General features: G+C 42.6%; 1 protein-coding gene across 7 annotated transcripts in view; it reads right to left on the reverse strand.

Annotated features, from left to right (window-relative positions):
• Positions 1-27,126, reverse strand: part of CHN1 (chimerin 1) — a 159,680-nt gene that overhangs the window by 9,604 nt on the left and 122,950 nt on the right. For 5 of the 7 annotated variants that reach the window (XM_053267170.1, XM_053267178.1, XM_053267159.1 and 2 more), the window contains 3 exons: positions 24,103-24,180; positions 12,143-12,227; positions 827-1,000 (listed from right to left, as the gene is read on the reverse strand). In XM_053267170.1, the coding sequence (XP_053123145.1) occupies positions 827-1,000; positions 12,143-12,227; positions 24,103-24,180 (337 nt within the window). Of the gene's footprint in view, positions 1-826; positions 1,001-12,142; positions 12,228-13,818; positions 14,002-24,102; positions 24,181-27,126 lie in introns of those variants that run through there. The other 2 variants (XM_053267216.1, XM_053267188.1) reach the window with 2 other exon arrangements.

Consider the following 27,126-nt stretch of genomic DNA (forward strand, 5'->3'; position numbering starts at 1 on the left):
GTTACCAGTTGGTGCACCACTATTTTGAGGTCATCATCCTCAAGGAATGGACGCAGCTGTTGAATCAGCCAAAGCTGACAGAAAGCACTCCTGGCCATAGCCTCCACCGGAGATACCAGGGTGAGGCCTGGGTCCAGGAGTACTCCCAAGCTGCGAACCTGTTTCTTCCAGGGGAGTGTAACCACATCCAGCACAGGAAGATCTAACTCATCCCTCAGATTCTGAGCCCCTACAATGAGCACCTCTGCCTTGCTTGGATTCAGTCTCATCCCTCATCCAACCCATTACGGACTGTAAGCAGGCATTTAGGGAATGAACACCATTTCCTGATGAGGCAGATGAAAAGGATAAGTAGATTTGGGTGTCATCAGCATACTGATAACACCCAGCACCAAACCTCTTGATTATCTCACCCAGCGGTTTCATGTAGATATTAAAAAGCATTGGTAACAGAATTTAAGTTTTAAAGGGATTTTGCTGCAATTCAAACACCGAATCGTGTTTCAAGCACATCTCTAGAAAAATGTTACAAGTAAAACAAGAGATCACTCAATAGCAGACATAAAAATGATCCAAAATCATTAGAAACATTTTTGCCTCTCTTGACAACTATGAGGGATTACAACATCCCAAAAAGGAGATTCAGCAGACAGAGAACATGTCTTAATCAATTCAAAGTTACATATTAATTGTTCAAGGAAACAGGCACGTGTAAGATGTCCTATGCAAATTGCTTTGAACTTAAAGTCAGCTAAACCTTGGCTGACCCAGATCAATCTAAAGGGATTATTAGAAAGGCAACCAGACTCATTTAAGCATGCCTTACCTCTGGATTCAATCTCCCTAATGCACATGTCCACAACCATTGGCCTCTTTGTGAAGTGTGCCTTTACTAGTGTGGTAAGATCACAACTGTATACTTTTTTGACATGTTTCAGGTCCGGCTTGCAGTCATTTGGAACCATCTTGGAACACTGCTTGTGAACGTTCAAACCACAATCTGATGGAAACAAGCAAACAAAAACATGTTACCTTGACATTTTGTTACCATAACATGTCAACAATTACTGCGGTGAAGTTAAAATGGTAAAACATGCACTGTTTCTAGAAAGTCTGGCTTTTTCAAAAGTACCCTCAAGTATTCTTTGGGGATGGAACTATAGCTAAGCAATAGAGCATTTGCTTTGCATGCAGAAGGTTCCAGAAGGTGCAATCACTGGCTTCTCCAGACAGGACTGAGACCCTGTCTGAAATCCTGGAGAGCTGCTGCCAGTCAGCGTGGACAATATGGAATTAGATCAGTGATGTAACCACTATTGGGCGAGGGGGAACAAATGTTCCTGGACTGACAGGCAACCCCTTGTCCTCCTCCTGCATCCAGCTAGAGAACGAAGCACTCACTGCCTGGGAGTGCAAGGCGCAGCAGCCCCTCTCCCACTGCTTCCCAGCTGGGTGTACAGAGGGCCAGCTGGGTGCTTTCTTTTCTCCCTCGCTCAGAGCACCTTCTGGTTGCTGGCCACACACCCCAAGTCTGATGTTGACACGGGGTGTGGCCGGCACATGTGAGCAGCAATGAGGGGAGGAGATGCCCGCGGGAGCCTGTCCCTGGGCCATCGGCAAGCTCCCTATGCCCCTGCCTGCTCAATTATAGCTACACCCCTGCTATTACCCTATGTAGTTTGGCACTTTCTACTGTGATTGGTACCAGCTCTCTTGGACAGAGATTGTTCCCAGGCCTGCTGCTTGAGAAGGGGCCAATTTTACCGGCTCTGTCTGCATGCCAAACATCTGCTCGACCACTGAGCGATGCCCCCTCCCACTTTTGTGTGAAATGGCCTTGAGAGTCTGGCAGAAACCCCATTATGGAAAACCAATCATCTGAATTCAGTGTCGGTCTCCTTCATAGGCTAGCAGTCCTCTTGACCTCATTTTCAGATTATCCAAATGTTTTATAGTTTTCTCGGAGCACTGAGAGATTAGGCTATATCTAATTTTATTAACTGGCAGAAAGCTTCATAACATCATGAAATGGGTTTTCAGATGGTATTGAGTAGAAATGTTTCAGATAAGAGATTCTTTCCTTGTGCTTTTCTAGGCCTCACGGAAAAGGTGTTTTAAGACCAGGAAAATATTTAAGACTAGGAAAATATCGATTCTAGCATTCTCCACCGAAAGGCGAAATAATGTGCTTTCATTAATGCATGAGCAAACACAAGAACTGTAAGCACTGTATATTAAGGCTGCCCCATGAGGACCCATTTCAAATATTTGCTGAGAGTACAACAGAGCAGAGCAGTCACTTCCTCTTCTATTGCTGATTTGATTTTCGTCAGCGTTAACCTTCATCTTGCTTCTAATTCACTGGAAAATATAGTTGCTGAGCATGCTTTATAGAAACAACATCTTGGCTATCATATTTTATACCAGGGAAGGGAATATATTTTGTCATTTTCAAAAAGAACTAGAAAAGAAATATAGATTACTATGTTTCTTGGGAAGGCAATCAGGGATTATGATGTTTATAATGGCTGTGAAATCAGAACCAGATATGGGGTAAGTGCCCCTGGCATGAATGAAGCTTCAGATGTGCCCTATTTTGGATCAATTCAAGGGCAATTTTGGATTTGTCAATATATTTGATGAGAACTCTGGGGGAAAAATGTCCTTGCCCTTCCATATACGGGCTTATCTTGCACAGCTGAAAATTAGGAAGCCTCAAAGACTGGGACTGACAACCTAATGGAATATACGGATTATTCAGCAGATATACCTGCACCAGTTATAAGATAGTAAATGACTGAGTAGAGGTCTATCATCCCAATGAAGACTTTTGGAGGGAAGACTCTATATTCTAGCTATACATTCTATATCCATTTGTAAAATGTCATAGACATGAAAGGCGCTATATAAACATAAAGATGAGAGGGGACTGCGGAGGACAGAATTTGTTGGGTCTCTCAGGGCAGTAGAGGAACCTTGACCTTGTTTGTAAATCACCTTGAGATCTAGTAACAGGCAGTATATAAATGTAATAAATAAAATAAAATAACTCTCTCCCCATCATCCCTCAAATGGCCCACAGTGCATACTACCTATTACTCTGTCACCAAAAGCTAGAACTAAATGACAGATGCTAGCTACAGGTTGACGGGGAAAGAATCAGGTATGGTGTGTACAGGGGGCAAGCTTTTTGCTCACTTCCCCCCAAATCTATCTTCTTTTGTCCCTGTATTTTCCAGAGTACAGTAAATGTCTGACAGCAGTGATTTTTAACTCTTCTCCTCTAGCACATGAAGCCTTTGGGCTCACCATGTGGGTTGAATGTAGCAGAGGCAAATGCATTACTGGCATAGTTTTCTAAGCTATCAAGAAAGGGAGTTCAGGGAATACAGATCACAATAAAGATTGGAGCCTTTTGGCAAGGGCTTCGTGGCTTCTGTGGTTTGGCAATAGTACTGCAATATTTTCCACCCCACACTAAACTTTAAGGGCCTTAATTGATGTTTACTCAGGGGCCCAAATGCTGATCAGAAGTATTCAGTATTTGCAAACCAATCAACAGTATTTGCTAATCGACACAACTGCAGAATCAAGGGTTATGATATCATAATGGAACCCTAGCAAACAACAAAGGCCAAGAACCGGAAAGAAGAAACAAAAATCTCAAAAGTGCTTAAAATTTGTTATTTTCTTTTATTGGGACCAATAAAAGAAAATATATTTTTTTAGACATTTCAGGAATTTCCTCTCATTTTGTTTCTTCATATGATGAAACAGCAGCTACTTTGTACTGTTATATATTATTATTTTCCTGCATAGCGCATGTAGGATTGGCCTCCTTAAAGGGTTCAGTTATTTAACTGCTTTGCTTTTAGTGAAATAACTATTCTGTTGTATAATGAGAACCATGCAGTTCTTAAGGTTTTCATCCATTCTAATGGCTAAACTTCCTTCCAAGTTAGTTTAAAAACTTGGGTCATGTGTGTGGAAGGGCATTTGTGCATTATGTCATGTATGTGGAAGGGTATTTCACTCTCATACAGAGGGGAGGGCTGATTTTGAATGAATAGCTTTATTACGATCACTGATCAGATGTACATACAAAACAAATACTACTATATTCTGATAAGAATTCAATCATACAAAGTACACAAACATAGAGGCCTCTTGTAGCAGCATCTAGAAAGTAGGGCTACAAGTTAGCTGTTGGTGGATCTTAACAGCAGCTGTACAAAATTTGGCAACATTGTAGGCGATAAAAGGTTTCTTTCTTATCTGCAACGAGTGTGGCATAAAATTCAGCAGTTCAGCCAGGAAAGTGTGGTAGCACGGGAGAAATCAAACTACGCCGACTATCATTATAAAAAGAGCAAAACAGCAGCACATGGTAGACAGATTCAACCTCACCTGAGCCACAAGGGCAATTCTAACTGGCCAAAGGAATTTTAGAAAACCTTCCAGAATAATAAAACTGCTGGTGGTAAGGCAACATATCTTGCTCTGAGAAACATCTTGTGATGGCTTGGTAGGGAAAGTGATAGTAGATAACTAGCAGGTTCCCAGTTAAAGTCACCAAGGCGTCCTCCTATGGTCTCCGAAATGGAGCTTAAATCATTCTGGTGTTCAGCGTCCAAGATCCTCTGTTTGAGGATATCATTGGCTTGACTGTAATCTAATACTGACAAATATTCAGTAGAAAAGCCAAGTGATGACAATTTGCCCCATAGTGCTTGTGTCCAGGTAAACTGAAACCTATCAGCCAGCATAAGAGAGATCAGCACCAGAGGGGAGAAATGGATCTTGAGCCAATAATTGAGGATTAAAATCCATGCTTTTGTTTCCACCCTCTGTAGGCCTGGAGGGCTGATTTTGGCCAATCCTCTCTTCCCTCTGTTGCCCCCAATGCTCCCTGAAAATATGTCCCTGTCTATCCATGACCTCTCAAAGGATTATTTTGGGGGAAATAACTGCCCTTCTCCATTGTGTGCAAGTTAAGCCTCCTTTTGCGCACACAATACTAGTCAATAGAGTTCTTCTCACGAACGGTGAGAAGAGCTCACAGGTGGGCTGCGGGGAAGGCAGGTTTAGCTTCCCTTCCCTGCAGACGATCTCCACTTCATCCCTGGGTGGGAGAATCACCCGCCCAGATGACCGGCGGCTCCCACTTCAGCTCCAGGGGACGGGGTGCCAGGACGCACCACTGTGTGCCGCCCCGCCAATGGAGCCCTAATAATGTACCGTGTGAGTGCGTGGTGCATTACTGGGATCCCCCTTCACTCCCAAGTATGCCAGCCGTGGATGCAAACAACTGTGGCTGATTAAAAAAATGAGATAAAGGGAGCGCTCGCTCCCTTAACCTTGTTTAACTAGGTGGCTCAATAGATGGGTTTGCTGCTGTGTAGCCACTGGGATTGGGCGCGATCCCAGTGGTTCACATGAGCATGCAAAACCGGGCTGTGCTCCCTTAGCCTGGGTTTGCACACTTGGGTGAATAGCCTCAATATGTGACTCACTGTCTTTGAAACTGTCTTTCGGACAAGCTTTTCCCTTTCCAAGAATGAGCTCTCCTTGTTCATACAAACTGTCTTGGCCATACTGTTTTGCTTGATCTGTTTATCACATGGTGTCAATGCAGCAGGAATTTATGTTGTTTTAAACTCACGAAAATCTTGTGAAGTAAGGTAGGAGAGAGTGATTTATCCAAGCCACCCAATACAATTAATGGCTGAGAGGGGATTTGACACATCCAGAACTTGAGCCACTATACAAGTCTGAACCTGAAGTCCAGGGCTATTCTGTGAAAATTTGACCAACTATTACTATAGTCTGACCCTGCCTACAAGTGTCAAATTAGTATGACAGAAGTAACATTGCTCATTATTTTGCATTTCTATTTAAAAAGGGTCATGACAAGCAGCATAAAAAATATTTACTGCCCTGCCCACTATAAACCATATAAAAACATGTCCAAGAAAGGGCTATGCATCAATAAGCAATATAGGAGTCTAGTGATAATATATGTTCACATTATTGTTGTTGCAGGAGTAAAGTATTGTCTTAATAATACACCATCAGTATTACTGCCAGTGGGCAGCACCTAATCTTTGCAACAGGGATTTCATATTTATGAGAAAAATTGCTTTTGAACTGAATATTAAGATCACTGATGGAATTTGGGATATAGTTTTAAATGAGAAGATGATATTGCCTAGAAGAATATAATATTTTAATTAAAAACTTGATTGGAACACAAAATGCTAGGGTCACTTCAAATGTTACATTTTCCCTGCATGGGGATTATTTCCTTGTGTTTTCCAACATGTTCTCTCCTATATTATGGTCAATGTTTTCTGCTACAATTGGGAAACATACAGCACATGTACAGACAAAGTGCTGCCATCTTTTCCTCCCATCACTCTTGAATAAAGGACATCTAAGGAGTAACCTTCTAGCAAACTCCTCTACTTCCATAACATCAGACGGAACCTACCTCGTGTTGTGACATCTCAACAATCTGCATTTTTTTGCCACCATTTCACATCATGGCAGCCAATGGCAGGGGAGGGAAATGCAGGATATAGTGTCACAGCAGAAGGTAAGCTCTATCAGACGTTATGGAGGGAAACAAGATGTGCAGCTGTCATTTAGATCCATCATTTAATTTGGCTCTGAAACAGAGTTATCAATGGAAACAAAGGCATAGATAGTTTGTCTGTGAATCCGCAGAGTGTGTATAATGTATTCATTAAAGGGTCTGCAAAGTTAGATATATGTCAACTTTGAGTATATTCATCAACAGATCGAAACATTTTGTAGATGCTGAAGTGCAGCAAAAACACAAAACTTCTGAGACAATTTCAGTGGGAAAGCAGAGAGTATTGCTGATATCTCAGGAAAGGGCAGTGCTCATAGTTTTTACTGAAATCAAATTCTTATATCATTTACTACAGGGCTATTGTATTATGAATAAAGAGCATAAAGTTGTTTGTCAATTAATTTGAATCCTTAGGTTATTCTTGATCATGGTTTGCGACTCTCAGAACACCTTAACCGCATAAAATCTATGTACTACAACTTTTGGTGCCACTTATAACCAATTCAGTTTGTGTGAATTAATTTTTATAAGATCTAACCTAAGTATAACCAAAGATTGACTAGGAAATGGAACCACGAATGCATTTCATGACGGCAAAACAAAGACAGAAATACCATTCTTTTTTCCATTTTTATCCCATCTATGGGATAAAATTCACTGTGTGAAGAAGTTCTGATTGTAAGGAGAGTAACTGCAGTGCAGTAGACAGAGGAGCAAATTTTGATCAGGGAAACATGGGTTGAAATCCCCACTCAACCATCTATCTATATATTTATTTCTCCTAGGTGTAGCCATCGCTAATCCCATGGGTGGCAGCTCTCATGAGAATTCGGGTGGCTGGCTGGTACCACAGCAGTGGTACCACAGCAAGGGAACTGATCAAGGGTAAAGCTTCCTCTACACAGTGTCCCCTTAAGAGGGATAAGTAACTGAAAGGGTTTTGCTGTCCCCGCCCCCCCAGTGGATCTGCACCCCCACCAAGGAGAAGATGCTGCTTTGGCTTTAATTGTGCAATTCACTAAAGTAGGTGTGGGAAGAAACCAAAAGGAATTGTAAAAGACCCAAAATAAAATAAGAAAAGCTTTGGGATGAAGTTTATTCCGTGTTTTGTTCAGAATAAAGCAGGCAGCCACTCCCCGCCCCCCTGCCACCTCCTACTAAAGGCTTTGGAAAAATCTGCCCCTAAAGGATTAGTTATGTAGGTGGCTATGCGTGGTGCGTGAAAGAACATTACATAAACCATATCCATGCAGGAGACAAGCCACCCATGTGCCAGAGTACAGAGAAGGTGCAATCTAGTTGCCATGGTATGTCATGCACTCCTGAAAAGATACTGATTACACATTTGCTCTGAAAAAGGATTGACAAGCTCTAATGCTATAAATTAGTCTACTTGCTTATCAGGAAAATCTCCACATAGTATTTTTCCATTCCTATTTCTCTCTTTTTCTACTGACATGTAATATAGCAAAAATAATCCCAGAATTTCCTGTTTGCAGGGCTGTCAATCCAATCAACCCCTGAACTCAGAATAACTGTTAAACAATTTCCCCTTTTTGCCTGTAACGTGCACTGTTTTTATGTGGCTGACATATCCCTTTCAATATTTGTGAGGTCTGCTCAAAGAAAGCCAAATTATTTATAAAAATAGATTTCGTTGTATTAAACATTTTACTAAAACAATCAAACCATCCATAAATCATAGGATTTTTCTAAAGCATGGAAAAGCTTAAAATCAACAACTCATGAGATGTTCTATTATAGCAAGAGTTTATCTCTGTCTACCTAGATGCCCTGGTCCCTTATCCTAGATCTGTGTGGGCAGTTGAGCGGATAAAGTGTGAAGAAAAATCAACCCTGTACAAGCCCAGAGCACCTCTCTCTATTATTTCACATCTTCCTGGCATTCAAAGTAGACTCCAGAGATGAGCTCTTCAAAAGCCCTGTCACAGATGAATCCCTGCTCCCAAGGAAATATGAGAACTGGACCAACTGGAGACCCCTGCACCTGAGGCAGCGTCGTGGCGAGCCACTGCGCCCCAGTATTTCAACCCCAGCTTTGCCAGCTTTGTCTTCATCTTCCGGGCAGCATAAAAAACATGTCACTCTTCCGGCCCCCACCCCCACTGCACTCATGCTTCACCTCCTCCTGCCCCCCTCATCTTGGCACCTCCTCCCCATCCCTCTCCCCCAGCACTTTTTGCCCTCCTGCAGCACACACAGCATGCTTTCCCCCCTTCCCCGCACAGCGATGGGGCTCATGATCTTGCTTGTTCAAACCTCCACCAAACACTGACCATGTCCCTTCCCTTTATCTCACCTGACAGTGGCATGCCAACCTCTAAGGCTTTCTTCTTCCTCACACACACACACATGGGCAAAATTCAGCCAAAAACAATTGCTCACATTTTCTGCAGTGCTATGATGGTGGAAGAAGGGCTCTGCCCTTGCAGAGCAGACGGAGCCTAGCTGTGCTTGAAGGCTTGCTCTGTAGCTCACTGTGGGGAGGGGAAAGCAATTTTTGCTTCTTTTGCCCCCCTCCAACCCCCCTTTTGCTGCCAGGAATATATCCCTGAGGCCTGAGTAACCCTCAGTGACATATTTGTGGCAATGAAAAGGGATTTTGGAGGGAGGCAAGAGAAGCAAAAATCCTTTCCTTTCCCCTCTGCCTTTGTAGTGCTGCAGAAGATGTGGGCCAAACACTTTTAAGTTCCATTGATTTCAATGAGAGAGATAGGCACAAATTGAACTCTCCCATTAAATGTAAGAAAAGCTTTGTAGCATCAGACTAAAAGGTCCATCTAGTCCAGCATTCTGTTGCATACTTGGTCCAACCAGATGCCTATCCACCAGCAGGAGATGAAGACAATAGCCCTCTTCCATAGTTACTCTTCAGCAAATGGTATACTGTCCTCTAAACATGGCGGTTCTACTAAGACATCTTGACTAAAAGCCATGGAGAGAGATCTCCTCCTCCCTGAGTTTACTTAATCCCTCTTTAAAGCCATCTAAGCTAGGGGTCATCACCCATATCCTGTGGCAGGTAATTCTGCTGACTGATTAATTTTCATTTATGTTTTAATTACTGTTGTTAGCCACCCTGGGTGGGCTTGGTTCTGGAGGGTGGAGCATAAATATCTTAATTAAAAACAAACAAATTTCTAAAGACAGATATTTAAAATAAAGTAATATAGACTGTTCTTTTGATGTATGTATGTATGTATGCATGTATGTATGTATGTATGTATGTATTCGATTTCTATACCGCCCTTCCAAAAATGGCTTAGGGCAGTTTACACAGAGAAATAATAAATAAACAGGATGGATCCCTGTCCCAAAAGGGCTCACAATCTAAAAAGAAACATAAGATAGACACCAGCAACAGTCACTGGAGGTACTGTGCTGGGGGTGGATACGGCCAGTTACTCTCCCCCTGCTAAATAAAAGAAAATCACCACGTTAAAAGGTGCCTCTTTGCCAAGTTAGCAGGGTTTTTTGCAAGAACTAAATGCAGTAAAAGACTGCATCAACAACGAATAGATCAGCTGTATGTGGAAATGCCTTTCTTTTCACATTACATTTCAGGGCAGTGCTTCATTTCCCCTGCCTTTTTCATTTAGCCTGTAACTAATGGGTTTCTCAAGAGAATGAGAAACCTATTAAACACACCAAGTATTTATACAAAAGAGGTTTTCCACATGCCTTTATATAAAAATATGATTCTACTAAATGTTATGATATATTGCATTTATGTTATAACTGTTTTGACCTAAGACATCAATCAGAAAGCTGCCATGCCATGAAGAGAGGCCATCTCTTCAGGCAGCAAATCCTGGGAGCCATTAAAGAGCAGCAAATTATCAGTTATTTCATTTGGGGTGAACAGGAGCAGATATGGGTGTTTTGGCTGCAGAGAGAGTTTTGCTCCCTAACCTGCCTTTGTTCCTATGCTCAAAATCCTTATTGCTTCTTCCATTCTTCCTTTCATTCTTCAGGCAGCCTGCCTGCTCCTCCCATCCCCGCCGTTAAAAGACTGTTTGTAAAATGGATAAAGTTGGTTTTGCGACTGAGAGGGTGTTTAGAAAATTAGTCACAAGGCACAGGTAGGTTCAGAGCTGGCATCATAATCAGGCAGCTGCTGAGGGTCCTCTGAAGAGATGACTGCTAGTTCTTGTGCCCACTTCTGCGCCCACAGGCTTTATGTGGTGGTAGCAGCAGCAGCAGCAGTGTGACACTATGATCCGAGAGAACCACTTCCTTGTTACCTCCATCCCATCCCATCCCATCCTGTCCCATCCCATCCCATGTACACCTCACCAGAAACCTTAGGCAGGAGGGGACCAACTGAAGTTCATCCAAGCAGAATGAGGTCCACTGAGGGCAGTTTGCCAGGGACCCCGGAAACCTAGGGTTGGCTCTGAGTAAGTTCATGCGTCACAAGGGCTGCCCAATTAGTGCTACGAAAATCTGGCTTGTGGCAAAACACAGAAAAACAGGTTCCCTCCAAGACCTGAGAAGACTGGATGCATATCTAAACAGCAGTCAGAAAATTTGGCACAGAGGGCTCAGCACTGAGGCCAAGTACTGTATGTTGGCATGAGCTTTATTGTTCTTATGATCCAAGGGAGAGGGCACCACTGGGAATTTCTGCCTCAGCTCTGCATTTCCAGTAGACAGATCTTAATATACAAATACTACAATATATAATTGCTATAAATAAGCTCATCTTGATTACAATCTCCCCATTCTCTAGAACAGGGATAGGTAACCTTGGCTCTCCAGCTGTTGCTGAACTACAGTTCCCATCATCCCCAGCTGCAATTTATTGTGGATGGGGATGATGGGAATTGCAATTCAGTAACAGCTGAAGAGTCAAAGTTGCCTACTCCTGCTCTAGAATATACAGATAGAGCTCCTACAAACGTGGGATGTCCCATTCATGTCAAGGGAGGAATGCAATTTCTGTACAAAATTCCTGGAAAGGTTCCTATGCAGTGCTCCCTCTAATTTTTTTCATCAGTGTGCAGAATGAGTTTTGTTCTAGGCAGCAGTAAGTATCAAGGCAATGTGTGCACATTTGCATTCAGAGAGGGGCTTTCCTGATTCAATCTGAGCAGGATCTAAAATTAACTGAGCGGACACACACACACACATCCCTTGTGAGCATGCACACGCCTTGCAAATCTCTATCTCCTTTGGATTTTAGCATCTGGTGATTGTATGCAGCTGGGAAAGCCCTGGCTTTGAGAATTTTTACTTCACTTTTGTTGCAGCTACTGCTGTTTTATGATGATCTTATTATCATTTTATCATCCATTTTATTGCTGTTTTTATTATTGTTATGTGAAATGGCAGCCTGCCAAATCACCAGTATATTGACTGATTGACACAAGGGTCTGTTCTAGTTACTTCTAATCTAATACCAATGAGAGTCCTTCCATTGTCTGCAACTGGAGACGCTTCTAGATTAAAAGAGCACATGCCAATATGAAATGGCAAACCAGCTGTAGAGGACTTCATAAAAAAAACCCCCTAAGGCATCATTACCTGCACATTTCACTCCCTGAGCAATGAGGCCCCACATGAAGTTGGCACAATATTCACACCAGTGTGGTCCGCGAAATGTGTGAACCTGAAAAACACAAGCAGAAACGAGCTGATGAGCAGGCATATTTCTCAAAAATGAATCAATCACAATCTCTCTCTCAGAATTACCGAGTAGTCTTGTTGCTATGTTGTGTCTATCACACAAGAAGCCAGAAACACAGTCTTAAAAGAAAAATATTTCAACTGGGAAGACTGCACCAGCTCCACAGAGATTTTTTTTTAAGTCAGAGGACATACTGAACAAGATTGCCCAAAAAGATTTGGCTCTGTAGGCTGAAGGGACAGAAGACTCCCAGGGGATGCCATATCCAAGTTTCAAAAGAGAAATGCAATGCAAAGCTGTGATGCTTGTGCCATGTAGCCGATACATGTAAGGGGCATCAATTCTATACTACCATGGAGCTATGAAGTTTTGGAATAAGATGCATCCGCTGTTAGACCTAATATTTGTGTAGGTCAGTTGGCATCCTCTTCCCTTTGGATAATATGTCATGCAGTGGACTATTTCCTTCCCAGGTACATTTAGAACTTATTCATGTATTGAGCTTCAAGTGTATGGATAGCAGTCAATTCCTAGCCCTCAATATGCCCTCAGTCATTTTTCTCCATTGAACATCACCAAATTTCAATATGGGATTTGGATTACAATTTATCCATGGTCCCACTCATAAATTTATACAGTATTTTAAAATCCCATACTGCTTTTCCAGCACCCATTGCTCAAGGCAGTCTACAACGTCATCATCACCATAACTACAGGCTATAGAGCAACAAATGCAACATGAGCACTGCAGAGGAAATGTATGTTTTTCTAGAGGTAATTATCATTATCTGTAGTGTATGAACAATTTTGATGTTCTGACTTAGTGCATCAGGTAGCAGCTGTTCACTACAAAAGCGGGCATGGAGGGATTATGGATTTCTGAAAACAAGGCTGTTGCTGTTGTGTGGTGCTGTTCTGGTTTTGTATAATCAAAATGTATTTCATATGCTGTAGTCCACTGTAAATCTATGTAGAGGCTATAGGATTAGGGTCATTTGAATGGTTGCATATGAAAGGGAGACTTGATGTGTGAGACTGGACTGTAAGATATTCCCCTTAGGGGATGGAGCCACTCTGGGAAGAGCATCTAGCTTCCAAGTTCCCTCTCTGGCATCTCCAAGACAGGACTAAGAGAGACTGCTGCCTGCAACCTTGGAGAAGCCGCTGCCAGTCTGTGTAGACAATACTGAGCTAGATGGACCAATGGTCTGACTCAGTATATGGCAGCTTCCTATGTTTCTATGACTACATCAGCAAAAAACAACAACAACCCAGTTGGGCACAATATCCTTGCTCAGAACAGATGTCATGAATCTGTAATCAGCACATTTTGATATGACTGTTTAGTATGATTTGATTTTGTGTGCATAAGCATTATCTGCAGGACTACAGTAAGTAAAAATAAATAGGTATCCTCCTATGCAAAATGGGATTCCAGACTAAGGGTGAAAAAGGATAAACATCTCCTTAAATCTTTCACTGAAACCACAATGAGCTAACTCGGACTTTGTTATGCTAGGCTTCGTACTATACCACAACATTCTTAGTACAGAAAATCATTACTTTTACTGACCAATGTGTATAGTCTTTCATTCTCTATGCGCAAAACTGCATTTGAGTTTCTGCTACTGTATCTGCAACTGAAGCAAAACCAAATGAAACCAGCAACCGATTGATTCCAGAGCCCTATCCATGTTAATCTGCTATAACAGACGTGGCAAGGCAAGGGGTCTTGTGGCATCTTAGAGGCTAACAAAGGCCATGAGCCAGCCAAAGCTTAGAATTCAATGGGAGAGAACTAAGCATAGGCTTAAGTCCTTGTGACATTTCCACCCTCCCAACTCCTAAGGAAAACTGGCCACCAAGAAGACAGACAAGAGGACATAATGGCAGCTATACACTCGTTCTCCCACCCTGTGTGGGACTTCTGTCCTTCTCGGGAATGAAGAGCCTTCCGAATTCTCAGTAAGCAGAGCTCAGTGATGGGGTTACTTGCATGTGTCGAGTGTAGCCAGGCTCTCATATGGAGAACTGGAGAGGTTTCCCCAACTGCAAAACCAGGCCTTTGGAGAGGAGAGTGAGGTATTGACATTCTCCATTATCAAGTCAAGTATGCTTTCACCAGACGTTTCAAGAAGTTAAAAATATTCATATGTCTACTCTACAAGGTAATCCATAATAAAAATAAATTATACAGTGAGCCTCTTCTCACGAGCAGTGAAAAGGGCTCCAGGTTGGGCTGCGGGGAAGGTGGGTTAGACTTACCTTCCCCGCAGACAACCACTCTTCCAGTGCAGGGTGCACTCCCTGCGTACCCAGACAATTCCCTGCACGCCCAGGCAGTGGGGAGGGCCAGGATGTGTCATCCTGACCCCCGGAAATACCATGATGCACCGTGTGAGGCCCCCCTCCCCTCCCCAGGCTCTCTGCAGTCTGGCAGCTGTGGCTGTTAGGAGATCAAAACAATGGGGTTAAAGGAGCACTTGCGCCCTTAACTTCATTTTACAGGGTGGCTACTTAGGTAGGTTTGCCACCATGTTGCCCCCGGGATCAACCTGATCCTGGTAGTTCACACAGGCGTGCAAAGCCGGGCTGGGCTCCCTTAGCCTGGTTTTGCATGCGCTTGTGAATAGCCTCAGTGAGTGAATGTCATGACCCTGGATCCAGAAGCCCCTCAACTGGAGAACCAAGCAGACAGTTCAGGGGATGAGACAGAGTGGAAAGATTCTGAGACCAGGATTGTGGGTATTCCCAGCCGCTGGGACCTCCACATGAATAAAACCAGGGGAACCTGAGCCAGCACATAAAAAATGACCTAAAGATACAGTCCTGCCTTTGTCCTCTGAGTTGGAGGAGTTCCTTGAGGACCTGCCACTGCCAGTCCTTACAGAGTCCCTCTAGCACTGCCAGAGCCAGCATTTAAGTAACTGGGCAAGGCCTCTTTAAGTAACAGAGTTCCCTAGGGAAGGGATGGAGCCAATTCACTCTGCCTGGGTAGTAGCCATAAAAACTGGCAGTATGCTCCAAGAAGCAGTTGGAGCAGTTGCCCAGCTCTTGTGTTTCTGCTTGAAGCTAACTGAGGTTCTGACTCTTTGCCCTTGGAATGGTCAGAGATTTGTGTTGCTCCAAGATCACTGCCTTGGCAGAGATGCTGGCTCAGCACAGAACAGGATGCTGAAGTGAGGGAGAGAACAATGGCTTTTGGAGTTAAAGCAGGACTTCAGTTTTGAAGCTGGAAGTCCAGAAGCTAACTGTAATCCTTAAAATGGAGTACATAAATGCAAGAAGGTTGGTTTAATGGTTTTAGTCTAAAAGCCACCAGATAGCTTGGCTCTTTCCAAAAGAAGATTTGGATTCCATTTAGCATCTGGCTGAACAGCAGCAACATTCCTGTGGCCTGGACTTGCATTCCATGACAACTTCTTTTCTTTTTAAAAACTAACCTCAGTGTCTGCTATCTGCAAATTTTAATGCCATTTGAGATGGGAGAGCAGAGCAGTGTTCGTAATTTTTGCACAGATGAAAATTTCATCCACGATGTTCCAATGGAGAACCACATTTTAATACCTTTCAAATGCAGAATAAACCATTTGTTCATTCTGACCTATGCTTAATGAATAGTCTATCTAATGATAAAAATCCAATGCATACATACAGAAGGCATGCTAAGTTTTTAAAAGAGGAGATTGCAGTTTCAAAGCTTCTGGTGCATAAATCACTTGTGGAAGAGTTCCACTGAACCCAACCAGGCTTCTCTGGGGTAAACATTTTTCATAGCCCTCTGTCTTAAAGTATTACATATATGTGGTCTCATATTTCCCCTGTAGCCAGACAGGAAGTTTTATTATTAACATATGTTAGCACTAGCAGTCACAAGAGACACCCATGTCTATATTTCTGTGTTATGTTTTGTGTGGGCTTTGGAAGTTAATGTGATTGCTGGGAAGGGCAGCCTGGATTATCCAGAGCTAAACACAGAGCATTCTGAACGAGGCTTCTCTTCTGTTCCTCCCCCCACTCTCTTTGTTTCCCTTACCATGACTATGAGAGATGCAACCAAATCATCACGCTCCATACTTTATCAAAACTGATGATGACAAATATAGACAATGCTATATTTTAAAAGAAAACACTTTTTTGCCACATTCACAAGGAACAAATTACAAGAGAAACAGATACGAAGATAAATTGGATGTATAGGGGAACATGGGAAGAAAATAAGTTGAAAAGGGAGGTGAAGCCCACAGTTCATTTCGCAAACAAGAGACAACAGGGTTAAAGCCTCCTGGAACATACACCCTGTGTGAGGGAAGGTTCTTTTATCCCCAAACCTAGCTATATTAGGGTAGGTGGCGATTACTGATACACATTATTATTCTGCACGTTCCATGGCTGAGCCTTGGCACTGCAAAGAATCCTTTTTCAAATTAAGTCCTGACAAAACTAGAAGGGGAATAAGATAGGCAGAAAAGGCTGCTGCCTCCTCCTTGGGCCTTGTCCTCCCCCAAAGCTTTTAATCAGACCTTTCAGCTCTAGGGATAGCATGTCAGCGAATAAATATTTCCAACAATTATTTATTGAATTCTACATGGGGGAATCCAAGACAGTCACCTCTGAAATTCATTCCAATAGTTGGAAGAACCTCAATATAGCCACTGATTGAAAGACTCTATGCATAGCTGTGGAGAGTGTGGCCTACACAATACATCCAGGAGGCAAATAAAAGCATACTCCTTGTGACATATCCTTTATCCCAGGGTACTAAAGGACAGCATCTGTCTTATTAATGCTTGCCAGGCATGAGCATTTCCTTTAGCTGTTCAGATGAGATTATCGCCTTTGAAGGTTTAGCCTCCCTCTTGCATTACATGTTGCAAAAGAAGGACAGGATGAAAGAAGACAAATTTTACTTTCATATGTGCTGCAGTACACATAACATGACCTCGGCACGGACTGCAGTCTTGTCACACTCACAGGTTGCGTGGGATTAGAACTGGGCCACTTAAGAACCCCAGGCGAAACCTGAAGGGGAAAGGCAGAATGGGAACTGAATCAGAACTGAGAATGCCTTGGGTTACTGAGCAACCAATGACATTGTTGTGGGTCAGCTATGGCACAAACTGCAATGCAGTACAGAGCAGAAGGTGAGTGGGCTGCAATTGCTTCAAAGCATATCAACATGCTGGGAAGACATTCAGCATCTTCTATGTCCTGCAGTAAGTCAGCTGTTTGGTGGGAAGCTCAGCTTCCTGCCAAACGCCATTGCTCCCTTTCTTCTGTGGATCAGTGAAGCTGCGGATAAGTGAAAAGTAGTTAATTACGTTTCTGTTAAAATTTTAATCACATAATTATTAAAGCTTTTGTTGTTTTACGGTGTATTAACAACACTCAGATAAATACCCTTAATGCACTTAAAGCATTACTTAGTACCTAGACTAAGATTAGGTAAATGCTTCGTGAAGCAGATTTTCTTGAGCTGGATCCAAAAGCCATTTTGCACAAATGGTAATGCACTTCTGCTCTCACAAGGTGGCGTCCCTAATTTCCACCAATCCCCTCTTCCATTAGAGACCCCATCCCATACTATTGGAGAGAATTCCCGGGCCCTCAAGAATGGATTTTAGTGGGGTGCAGTGGGGTGGGGGGTACAGGAAAGTCCTGTTACCCAATCAGAAATCTGCTTGCACTTCTCTGAATCCAATCCATTATTTCTACTACATAGGTAAGGAAAGTGGGCAGGAAAAAGATGAAAAGACTAAGAACATTTGGCAAATAGTTGACAGAAGTAGGATTAACACAGTAATATCAGACATGCTGGTTGACAGCACAGCATGTATCTAAGCAGCCATGGGGACAGCACATTCATTTGAGTGGCCTGCAGAAGACATCCAAAACATTTAGATAAATGAAGATAAAGAGGAACCATATTTTGGTAGAAAAGGTTCTACCATATTTTGGTAGAATGACCAGAGCATGGTCATTCAGGAGAGCGTGGGCAATCAAGGCTTACAACATGGGCAAAACTGCAGTAGCAGCTTGCTTTCATCTGATACTCTAAGAAGAAAAAGGTCGCTCAGACTGCTGTATACTCAACTCTTATATTTTGGACAAGGCTGAACTTGTATATATATTGAGCCTGCCTTGAATTGTGGCCAACAACTTTGTTCAGGACTTCAGAGGACATTGAGGACATTTTGCACTGGGCACTCCAGCATCCCTCACTGCTGCATATAAATAGCATGTTTATCAGCAAGGACAGTGCAGACTTGCATGCCGAGTAGCTGAACATTCTTCTCAGCCCTCACTCATCCCCAGCCAGAAGTTCCATCGTGGCTTGTTTACTTCTCTGTGTGGATACTGAATGTGTCAGCAGGAATGTGAACAAGTGGAAATTGTATTTCAGTGAGGCCACAGCCAGACAAGTACAGGAAGCAGAAGACAATGGGACACTTTTTTTCTTTCAGTGATGCATGATTTTATTTTTAAATATTAATACTTAATGACAATCTTGCACAACAGAGCCTGTGCATTTTACTAAAATGCTATAGATGTCTTTGTCTAAACCATATATCTTAAACAACAGTAGTTTGTGCCAGACATATTAGGACAGTAGCCACATACAGTAAATGTGGAAGGATACTGAAGGAAGCGCAGAATAAAAGGAACTGCCTCAGCTATGTTGCTCTAGCTAATTTGGGGGCAAAGCTGCTGATGATAAGAGGCTGCGACACACCATATCAAGTCCTGGAGGCAAGTGCCTTGGCTCCCTCATTAGAGTTCTCCTTCTACACTTCAACACATTGGGGAGCTCCTCAGGCCTCGCACGTGCAAAGGCAGAAGACTCACAAGCAGCCCTGTGTCAAAGCTAGACTGGACTTGGGAAAACATACAGAGAGGTTCCTGTTAATAGGGAGGAAAAGTCTATTTTAATAGTCTTAAACGTTTTGAAATACACGGAAAGCAGCAGGGCATGGGACTTTTGCATTATGCATACACAACTAATGAAATGCTTAGGGTAGAGAAAATAGGAACAAAGCTGAAGCCCGAATGCCTCATAGAGACATCCTCAGAAGCAGGTTTCTCTAAAAACAACAACAAAAAAACCCCCAACAAAAACCTTGAGGAACTCTGACATTATCATTTTTAGAACTGTGGCAGCAAAGAGACAACTTTGCACTGGAACAGAACTGGAACAGAAATGGTAACTATAATGGAAACAAAGAATTATAATAAACAAGTGGACTAATGCAGTTGATGAATTCCACTTACTTTGACTACATCTAGCATTTACAGAAATGTAGGGACCAGCAGTGTACACTTCTTTGGTTACTGTTAAAATTATTTGAACATAGGAACATAGGAATCTGCCGTATACTGAATCAGACCATTGGTCTATCTAGCTCAGTATTGTCTTCACAGACTGGCAGCGGCTTCTCCAAGGTTGCAGGCAGGAATCTCTCTCAGCCCTATCTTGAAGAAGCCAGGGAGGGAACCTGGAACCTAGATGCTCTTCCCAGAGTGGCTCTATCCCCTGAGGGGATATTCCCTGAGGGGGAACATGAAAGGTCAGATGTAATGAGTGCACTGATTTTGCTCCAGCTGTACATTCAATTTCTATCTGCAGATATGGCCTTGTTCTGCAATTGATAACTGCCATCAAGAGCTGATGGGCCACTTTCATTCATTGCTTCCCTAGGCTTTGTAGGCAGAAGTGAAAGGAAGAGCTGAGTGCTTTTCAACAGACTGTTGCACTGCTGGAGTACAACATTATAAAACTACTAAGGAAAGAAACCTATATAACAGCAGGCGTTAGCCCTCAATTAAAACACCTGGGGGAAAAGGTGAGTTGAGTGGCAAACTGTTATGCATCTTGAATGGTACTGCTGCTGAAATTCTGGTTATTCCGATACTGTTCCTGCTTTTCACTTTTCTGCACTGAATCAGCTCACAAGCTCTGGTCCAAAAAGATCTATTTCCTGCTGCAATTCAATCAGGCCTAGCTGTCCAGAGTCACAATGCTCTTGTATGTCAACAGCAGTATTGAATGGCCAAAGAGTTGCAGGCCTGGCATTGAGCCAATGGGAACCTGCAAAAGTGCACTGTCCCTGGGGAACTACATATATAGTTCCCCAATACATCATGTATAGGTCTGTCATTATTTTTACACTGTGAGGGGTGGGGGTGGAACCTGTTTTATAAAATGCAACAGCTGAGGCTGCACTCTGAAGGGAGTGAGGGTTTTCTTAATCTTTTCCCCTCAGGCTGTTTTTCTGCCAAAAACTGCCCCCCCCCCAATTTTCTGCAGGAATAAGGCCTGAAGGGAAAGAGTAAAGAAGCTCTTCTTCCTTGATTCCAGTCTCCTTTTCCAACTTGCAGTCTGTAAAAAGAGCTACATAGTGAGGCTGTTCTCACATGCATCCAAGCCCGACTTGGCTGCCCGTGAGAATCACGGGGATCCATGTGGATCCCGTTGGCCCTGCAGTGCCAATCCCTGTGCCAAAGACCGGCTCTTAGCTGCTGGGATCATGTGTCAGTGCGAGCTGCTTGCAGCTCGCGCTGACGCAGAGGTGGACGCCTAAAGCACAACAGAGGATGTGTGGGTACGTGGCTTGCACGCTGCAGGGACTAAAAGCAATCATCTGGGGGAAGGCAGGCTGAACCCTGCCTTCCTGCCTGCTGCCCGCCTGCATGGTCGTGTGAACAGCCCCATTATGTCCAATTTTTTATAAGCCACTGAGCAATCCGATACCTAGCTTTCCATCTCTCATCTTGAAAAGATGTCTAGTTATTCCAAGAAAATTTGTTTCAGGGTTATAGATGTCTTAGATGCCGCCATAGCTCAGTGGCAGAGCACATGCTTTGCATTAAGAAGGCCGCAGGTTCAATCCCTGGCACTGCTGAGGAGGGCTGGGAAAGACCCCTGTCTGAAAGCCTAGAAAGCCACAGCTAGTCAGTGTAGTTTAAACTGACTTAGGTGAACCAATGGGCTGCATCAGTAGAAAGCATGATCGGGAGGCTTATTTTGCCCTTGCACCTAGGTTGTTTCTCTGGCAGGTGCCATGACTGTTCTGTCCTTGTTGTGCTACTGGCAGAGCTCACTTGATTTTCGGAGCTTTGCAGATTACTTAAAAGAAGCCAATTCACACCAAACAACAGATTTGTCCCTTAGCATGACGCCTGCTTTGGTTCTCATGTTGCATCAGCAGTGCAATAATTCAAGCCCCAGCTCCCAGCACAGGAACTCTGGGAACTGTAGTTCTATGAAGGGGAATTTCTCAAATGAGACATTCTCAGCATTTGGATAAAACGTCAGTCCTTCAGGTTTGTTATGGAGAAGGGTGATTATGGTTACACTGATTTAAAACTAGTTAAAATGTGTAGTACAGATGTGCCTGGCATGCCTCCTAGCTATCTCTCAAGCTTGGCGCCTTGCCTAAAGCTAAACAGTGAGTGCCACTGGACTAGATGATTATTCAATTATTTGCAATACACTGAATTCAACAACTCTAAATGACTGTATCCAGTCATTTAAACATCATGTCAGGGAGCCCAATTTAATGCCAACAAGGTTTATATGATCAGATTGAGTCAAAAATTTGCATTATTTAATGGATGGCCCCTGGTTTTAATTACTTATGTTCAAGTTCTTCTTGCTATCAACCCTCTGATTGTTTTTATTTTTATGTGCTGGTGAAAAGCTGACTGCAATGTCCCTAAGGGTATTGCAATGGGTCCCTAAACTCTGTACTGTAAGGACTGCCTTTCCCCCCATGAGCAATCATAATCTCTACAGTTAACCTAGGGCAGGCTTTTGATAGTGCCCCCTGCCACATGTATAAAGTGTGATTGGTGAGGGCACACAGAGAGGTATCTTCACTCCTATTCCCCTGAAGAATGAAGATCTACCCAAAGTGTAATTGTTCAAACTGATTAAAAACAAAAAACAAAACTGATCAGTGTGCTTGGTTGCCATGGATACACATATGGTTGGTGGTTTTTTTAAGCTACAGATTCCCCCCTCACATTTTAAATACATTTTCACCATTTTAAAAAATCTTCTCAAAATATTAGCCCAAGAAGTTACAGAGAAGGGCAGACTATGTTATTCATATTAAAAAAGATTGACGGTTCAACAGAGAAATCTTTGTATACTTTTGGATTATGGATCAGGACAAATTACAAGATAGTCATCTTAGCAAAACTTGGTTTTTGAAAAGTGGCTCTTTTATATTAGCCCAAGAAGGCTGGGAAACAGACAAATAGATAAAAGACAACAGCTGCATTCTTGCAGCAATCAAGACACAATCCCATTCATTTTAATGGAACACCTATGCTAAAAGGTGTTCAATCCCATTCACTTTAATGGAACACCTTTTAGCATAGCATAGGATTCAATCCCATTCACTTTAATGGAACACCTTTTAGCATAGCATAGGATTCAATCCCATTCACTTTAATGGAACACCTTTTAGCATAGGGATTGTGACACAAGGGATTGTCCCAGGGATTGTGTCAGGAGACTGCTTTGAGGAGTGCAGTCTGAAATTAATAACATTTGGCTGTAGTCTGGAACTCAGTTACATATGTTTAGTCCTCCAGAAATCAGTGCAGACTGAAAACAACTGGGTATAGGTTTGCAAGTGCAGATGTAGATCATGAGACAGAACGAGAGGATGAAGACTACCCTAATTTAGATGAACGATCCTCTCATGCCCTAAGTTAGAGACTTTCCCCATGCAATACTATCCCTCTGGAAAGGCTTTAAATAGATTCAAAAGATAATCTATGTACCTCTATAGCCTACTGGGCAATATTACAGTAAGACAATATGCAGTACAAGAGTGTAACTCATACACATCTCCAATCCAGAGCCCCATTCATATGCAGGTGTGTGCATATGTGGTGAACCCAATTTATTTTAGTAGAGAGAGATGATTTTCACATGCACATTCCATGCCTGAAGGGGGAGCTTTATATGTGTACCGGAGAGTGGCAATTGAGTGGCAACTGTTCTCAAAGGAAGGAATACAGAGGGTTTCACTTTGTAGGAGTGTGGGTCCACTTCCCCCCCCTCCTCACCACTCACCATCCTTTCAGAACATAAACTCATTGTAAAAGATACCCTCTGTTTTACCAGTTTCTTTTATTGTACGATAAGCCACTGTCCTGTTTACAAAACTTTAATTAAACACGCACTCATTTAATTAGATGGGTGGAAGAAACGGCCTATAAATAGTATTAACAAGACACACAGAGCTCAAGTATATAATTTGTGCATTGTCCCCAAGAGAAAACTATTGTATGGAGAAAACTATTGTATCTTTTAAAAATCTATTAACACAATAATTGGAGGCTACATTTTTTTTAAGACATAAGAAAAACCTGTGCTAGACTAGCTACTTGAGGCATACTCTTTTGAGGCAATAGAGGCATACTCTTTTTATCATGGTCAATTCATTAATGGCTGGGAAGCAAGAGAAATGCAGACCATCTGCTCTACCCAGATGCAACAGAGCATGCTTCTGGCATCTAATGCTATTTAATAGCAATGAGCAGAAATAAGAGTGATGTAATCATCTGATCAAAGAGCTATATAAACAGAATTCATTTTTTAAAAAAATCCTGGACTCTATATGTACACACAAACACAAAACTATATTGTGATATCACCTTGAACCTCAACTTCAATTACACTTTGCGAGTAATTTCAATACATGTAACTTGCAAGATGCAGCTTGACTCACTGCATATTTTTGCTCAGCTTCAGAGCTCACACACAGGCATGCAAAGAGAACACAATCCTGAGCAAACTTTGAACACTGAGCTCTAGATTTAATGAGGCAGGTGAACATCTTACCTTGAAACTGTGAACCTTCTCGTACTTTGGAATGTGTTCATTTTCCTTCAGAGTTGCTCTTCTGACAAGTGATGTCAGCTGCGAATAAGCAAAGAGTTTAAGAGGTTGCCAGATTGTCACAGAAGACTTTTGAAAGCCCAGTCGCATTCCCAAGGCTGCTAGCAATAAATCTCTTTGACGGCTCTCCTGTTTCGAGTTGTGAACGGCAGATCTATTAGCTTTTTGCCCTGACCAAGACTCTTTGGATGGCATTTTGGAATGGGCAGGAGAGAAAACCAAAAGCAGTACTGATCTCAAATTGAATGAAAAAAATAAAATAAAAGCAACATCATCCTAAAGCCTAAACTAAGCTGCAGAAAGGCACCACTGTAATGCTGATGCTCTTACTATTATGCTTCAAAAGAAAAGGATAGATTAGCTGCACAGTTGCTTGCCACTTTGGGTGCTTTGTTTTGTTTTAAAAGGTTTCTCGTTTAAGCCTGAAAACTTATGGGTCTGAGTAGGAAAAATAATGGAGTCACTGGTAACAAAAGAAAGCCCAGAATGTCTTCATCCATTTAGAAACTCATGCAGTGGATATCGAATAGGCAGCTCTCTAGGCTTTTTTCTTCCCTATTCAACCATACAGATGACCATTTTGCATCAAAAGATGCTCACATACTGCATATAATCACTCAGTTTCCAGTTAACAGACACCCAGCTAACCTCAGTCTAGCAAGGAGGGGTGGGCTTTAGCAGGCAGCAATGGATCAGACTGGTTACATTAAGAGTGCACGTAACCAATGAAAAGCCAGCAATAGCATTTAAGTACTGTGCGGCTCAACTCACTCATCCCTCTCCCCCACCCACATGAGACTTTCTTGCTGGCTCAAGAGAAAAAAAATATATCAGCAGGAAGATAATGAGCAATGAATGAGTCATACATCATTACAAAATGGCATCTCTGCCATTTAAAAGCTTAGGAGATTGCAATGCATTTTCAGGCATTTAAACTGAAAAGCAAACAGGAAAGCCTTGTATTACATGAACAATTTAGGTGAAAGCTAATTTCACTGCACACAGCTATGCACAGAGAGTCCCCCCATTCCATTTTAGCTGTTTATAACAATAGCAATGGAAAATGTTGGTAAAATATAATCGTCTTTTCTTCTCCTTCAATATAGATTTCTCTACCTAACATGTGCTTCACTTGGTCCCTGTTATTTCAAGATGATTTCACAACCAGTTTCCTCCACATTGCCATTTTCCATCTTGTGTAATACCCCTCACTGGATCCAAACAAATTAGGAAAACGATATAATGCTTGCAAGCTATTGTTGTTACTTCTTATATGCAGCCTTCACATGGAAGCACCTATGTTAAACAAGTAATATTTTGATGAAGTTCCCAGGACTTCCCAATAACCCTAAATGCATGGTTTAAGACTGTCAACTTTCCTCCAAGCTCCCAAGCTACTGTCTTGTTATCAAAATCATATATTCCTCCACTGCTCTTTTTCCCAAGACAATCTTGAGAAAAATAAGTGGTAATTTAAACATTTTTAAAACAATTTCTTACACATCCCCACATTAACTTGTAGAGCATAAGCAATCCAGAATTCCTTCCCACCCACCCACTCTAGAATCAAGCACACTAAGTGTTAATAGCTATAATAAAAGAAAAACAGGTTGCTCACCTGTAACAGATGATCTGGAGGTGATCCGTTGTATTAATAAAGAATGGGTTCTGCGCCTGCGCAGGGACCTCGCGGACCGATTGACTAGCTCCCCGTGACGCCTCCAACCGCCCTGCACGTGATCGTGCCTTCGTCAAAATAGGCAGTTGGGGCGTGTCTTCCTCAGTTTCTTTGGACCGCCAGTACAATTGTTCACACCGACGATCCCTTTCAATTCTTCATCTTTCTACCTTGATGACATGGGGAGGCTGGGTGGGTATTATGAATACAACGGATCAGCTCCAGATCAGCTGTTACAGGTGAGCAACCTGTTTATCTGGATAGTGATCCGTTGCATTCATAAAGAATGGGCGACTAGCCAGCTCCCCGCCTAAGGCGGTGGGTCATCAAGGTAGCACTCTTTTCAAGACACTCCGACCAAACTCTGCATCCTTTGTCTGTCGAATGTCCAGTGCGTAATGCTTGACAAACGGGTGTCCTGACAACCACGTGGCTGCCTTACAAATCTCCTGCATTGGCACCCCTGCCAAATTTGCAGCCAACACCGCATAAGCTCTTGTTGAGTGTGCCCTAATAGAACCAGGTGGCGTTATCCCCTGAGAACTATATGCCAGCCTTATTGCTCTTACAATCCATTGCGAAAGTCATTGGCGCATGACCGATGAGCCCTTCGCTTTCCCACGAAACAGCACAAACAACTTATTAGTCTTCCGAATTGGTCCCGTAGCTTTCATATAATGTAACAGGGCCCTTCTGACATCTAGTGCATGCATTCTCTTTTCTAACTGTGTTTGTGGGTCTCTGAAGAATGCTGGTAACACAATATCCTCATTTATATGAAAATCTGTGACTACCTTGGGTCTGAATTTCGGATCCAGGCGTAGTACCACCTTTTGTGGATAAAATTGGGTAAACGGCCGATCAGCCCGCATCGCAGCCAGCTCACTTACTCTACATGCAGACGTCACAGCCACCAGAAACACCGTCTTCAACGTCAGTGTTTTCAGCGCAGCAGCCCCCAAGGGCTCAAACGGCGCTTCAGTCAATGCATTTAGAACTAATGTCAAGTCCCACTGTCGGACAGGACATCGAACCGGAGGGTACAGGTTATTCACTCCTTTCAGAAATTTCTTACTATCTGGATGCGAAAACACCGTGGTACTCCCCCAACCTTTATGTTCTGCTGATATTGCCGCTAGGTGTACACGGAGAGATGAGTTCGCCAAGCCCGTCATTTTCAAGGTGGTCATATACAGTAGTACTTGTTTGACTGATGCACTCCTAGGGAAGAATCCCTTTTTTTTTTTTTTTGCATAGATCCGGAATCTCATCCATTTACTCTTGTAATT

Source organism: Hemicordylus capensis, chromosome 1 (assembly GCF_027244095.1).
Source record: "Hemicordylus capensis ecotype Gifberg chromosome 1, rHemCap1.1.pri, whole genome shotgun sequence".
NCBI lineage: Eukaryota > Metazoa > Chordata > Lepidosauria > Squamata > Cordylidae > Hemicordylus > Hemicordylus capensis.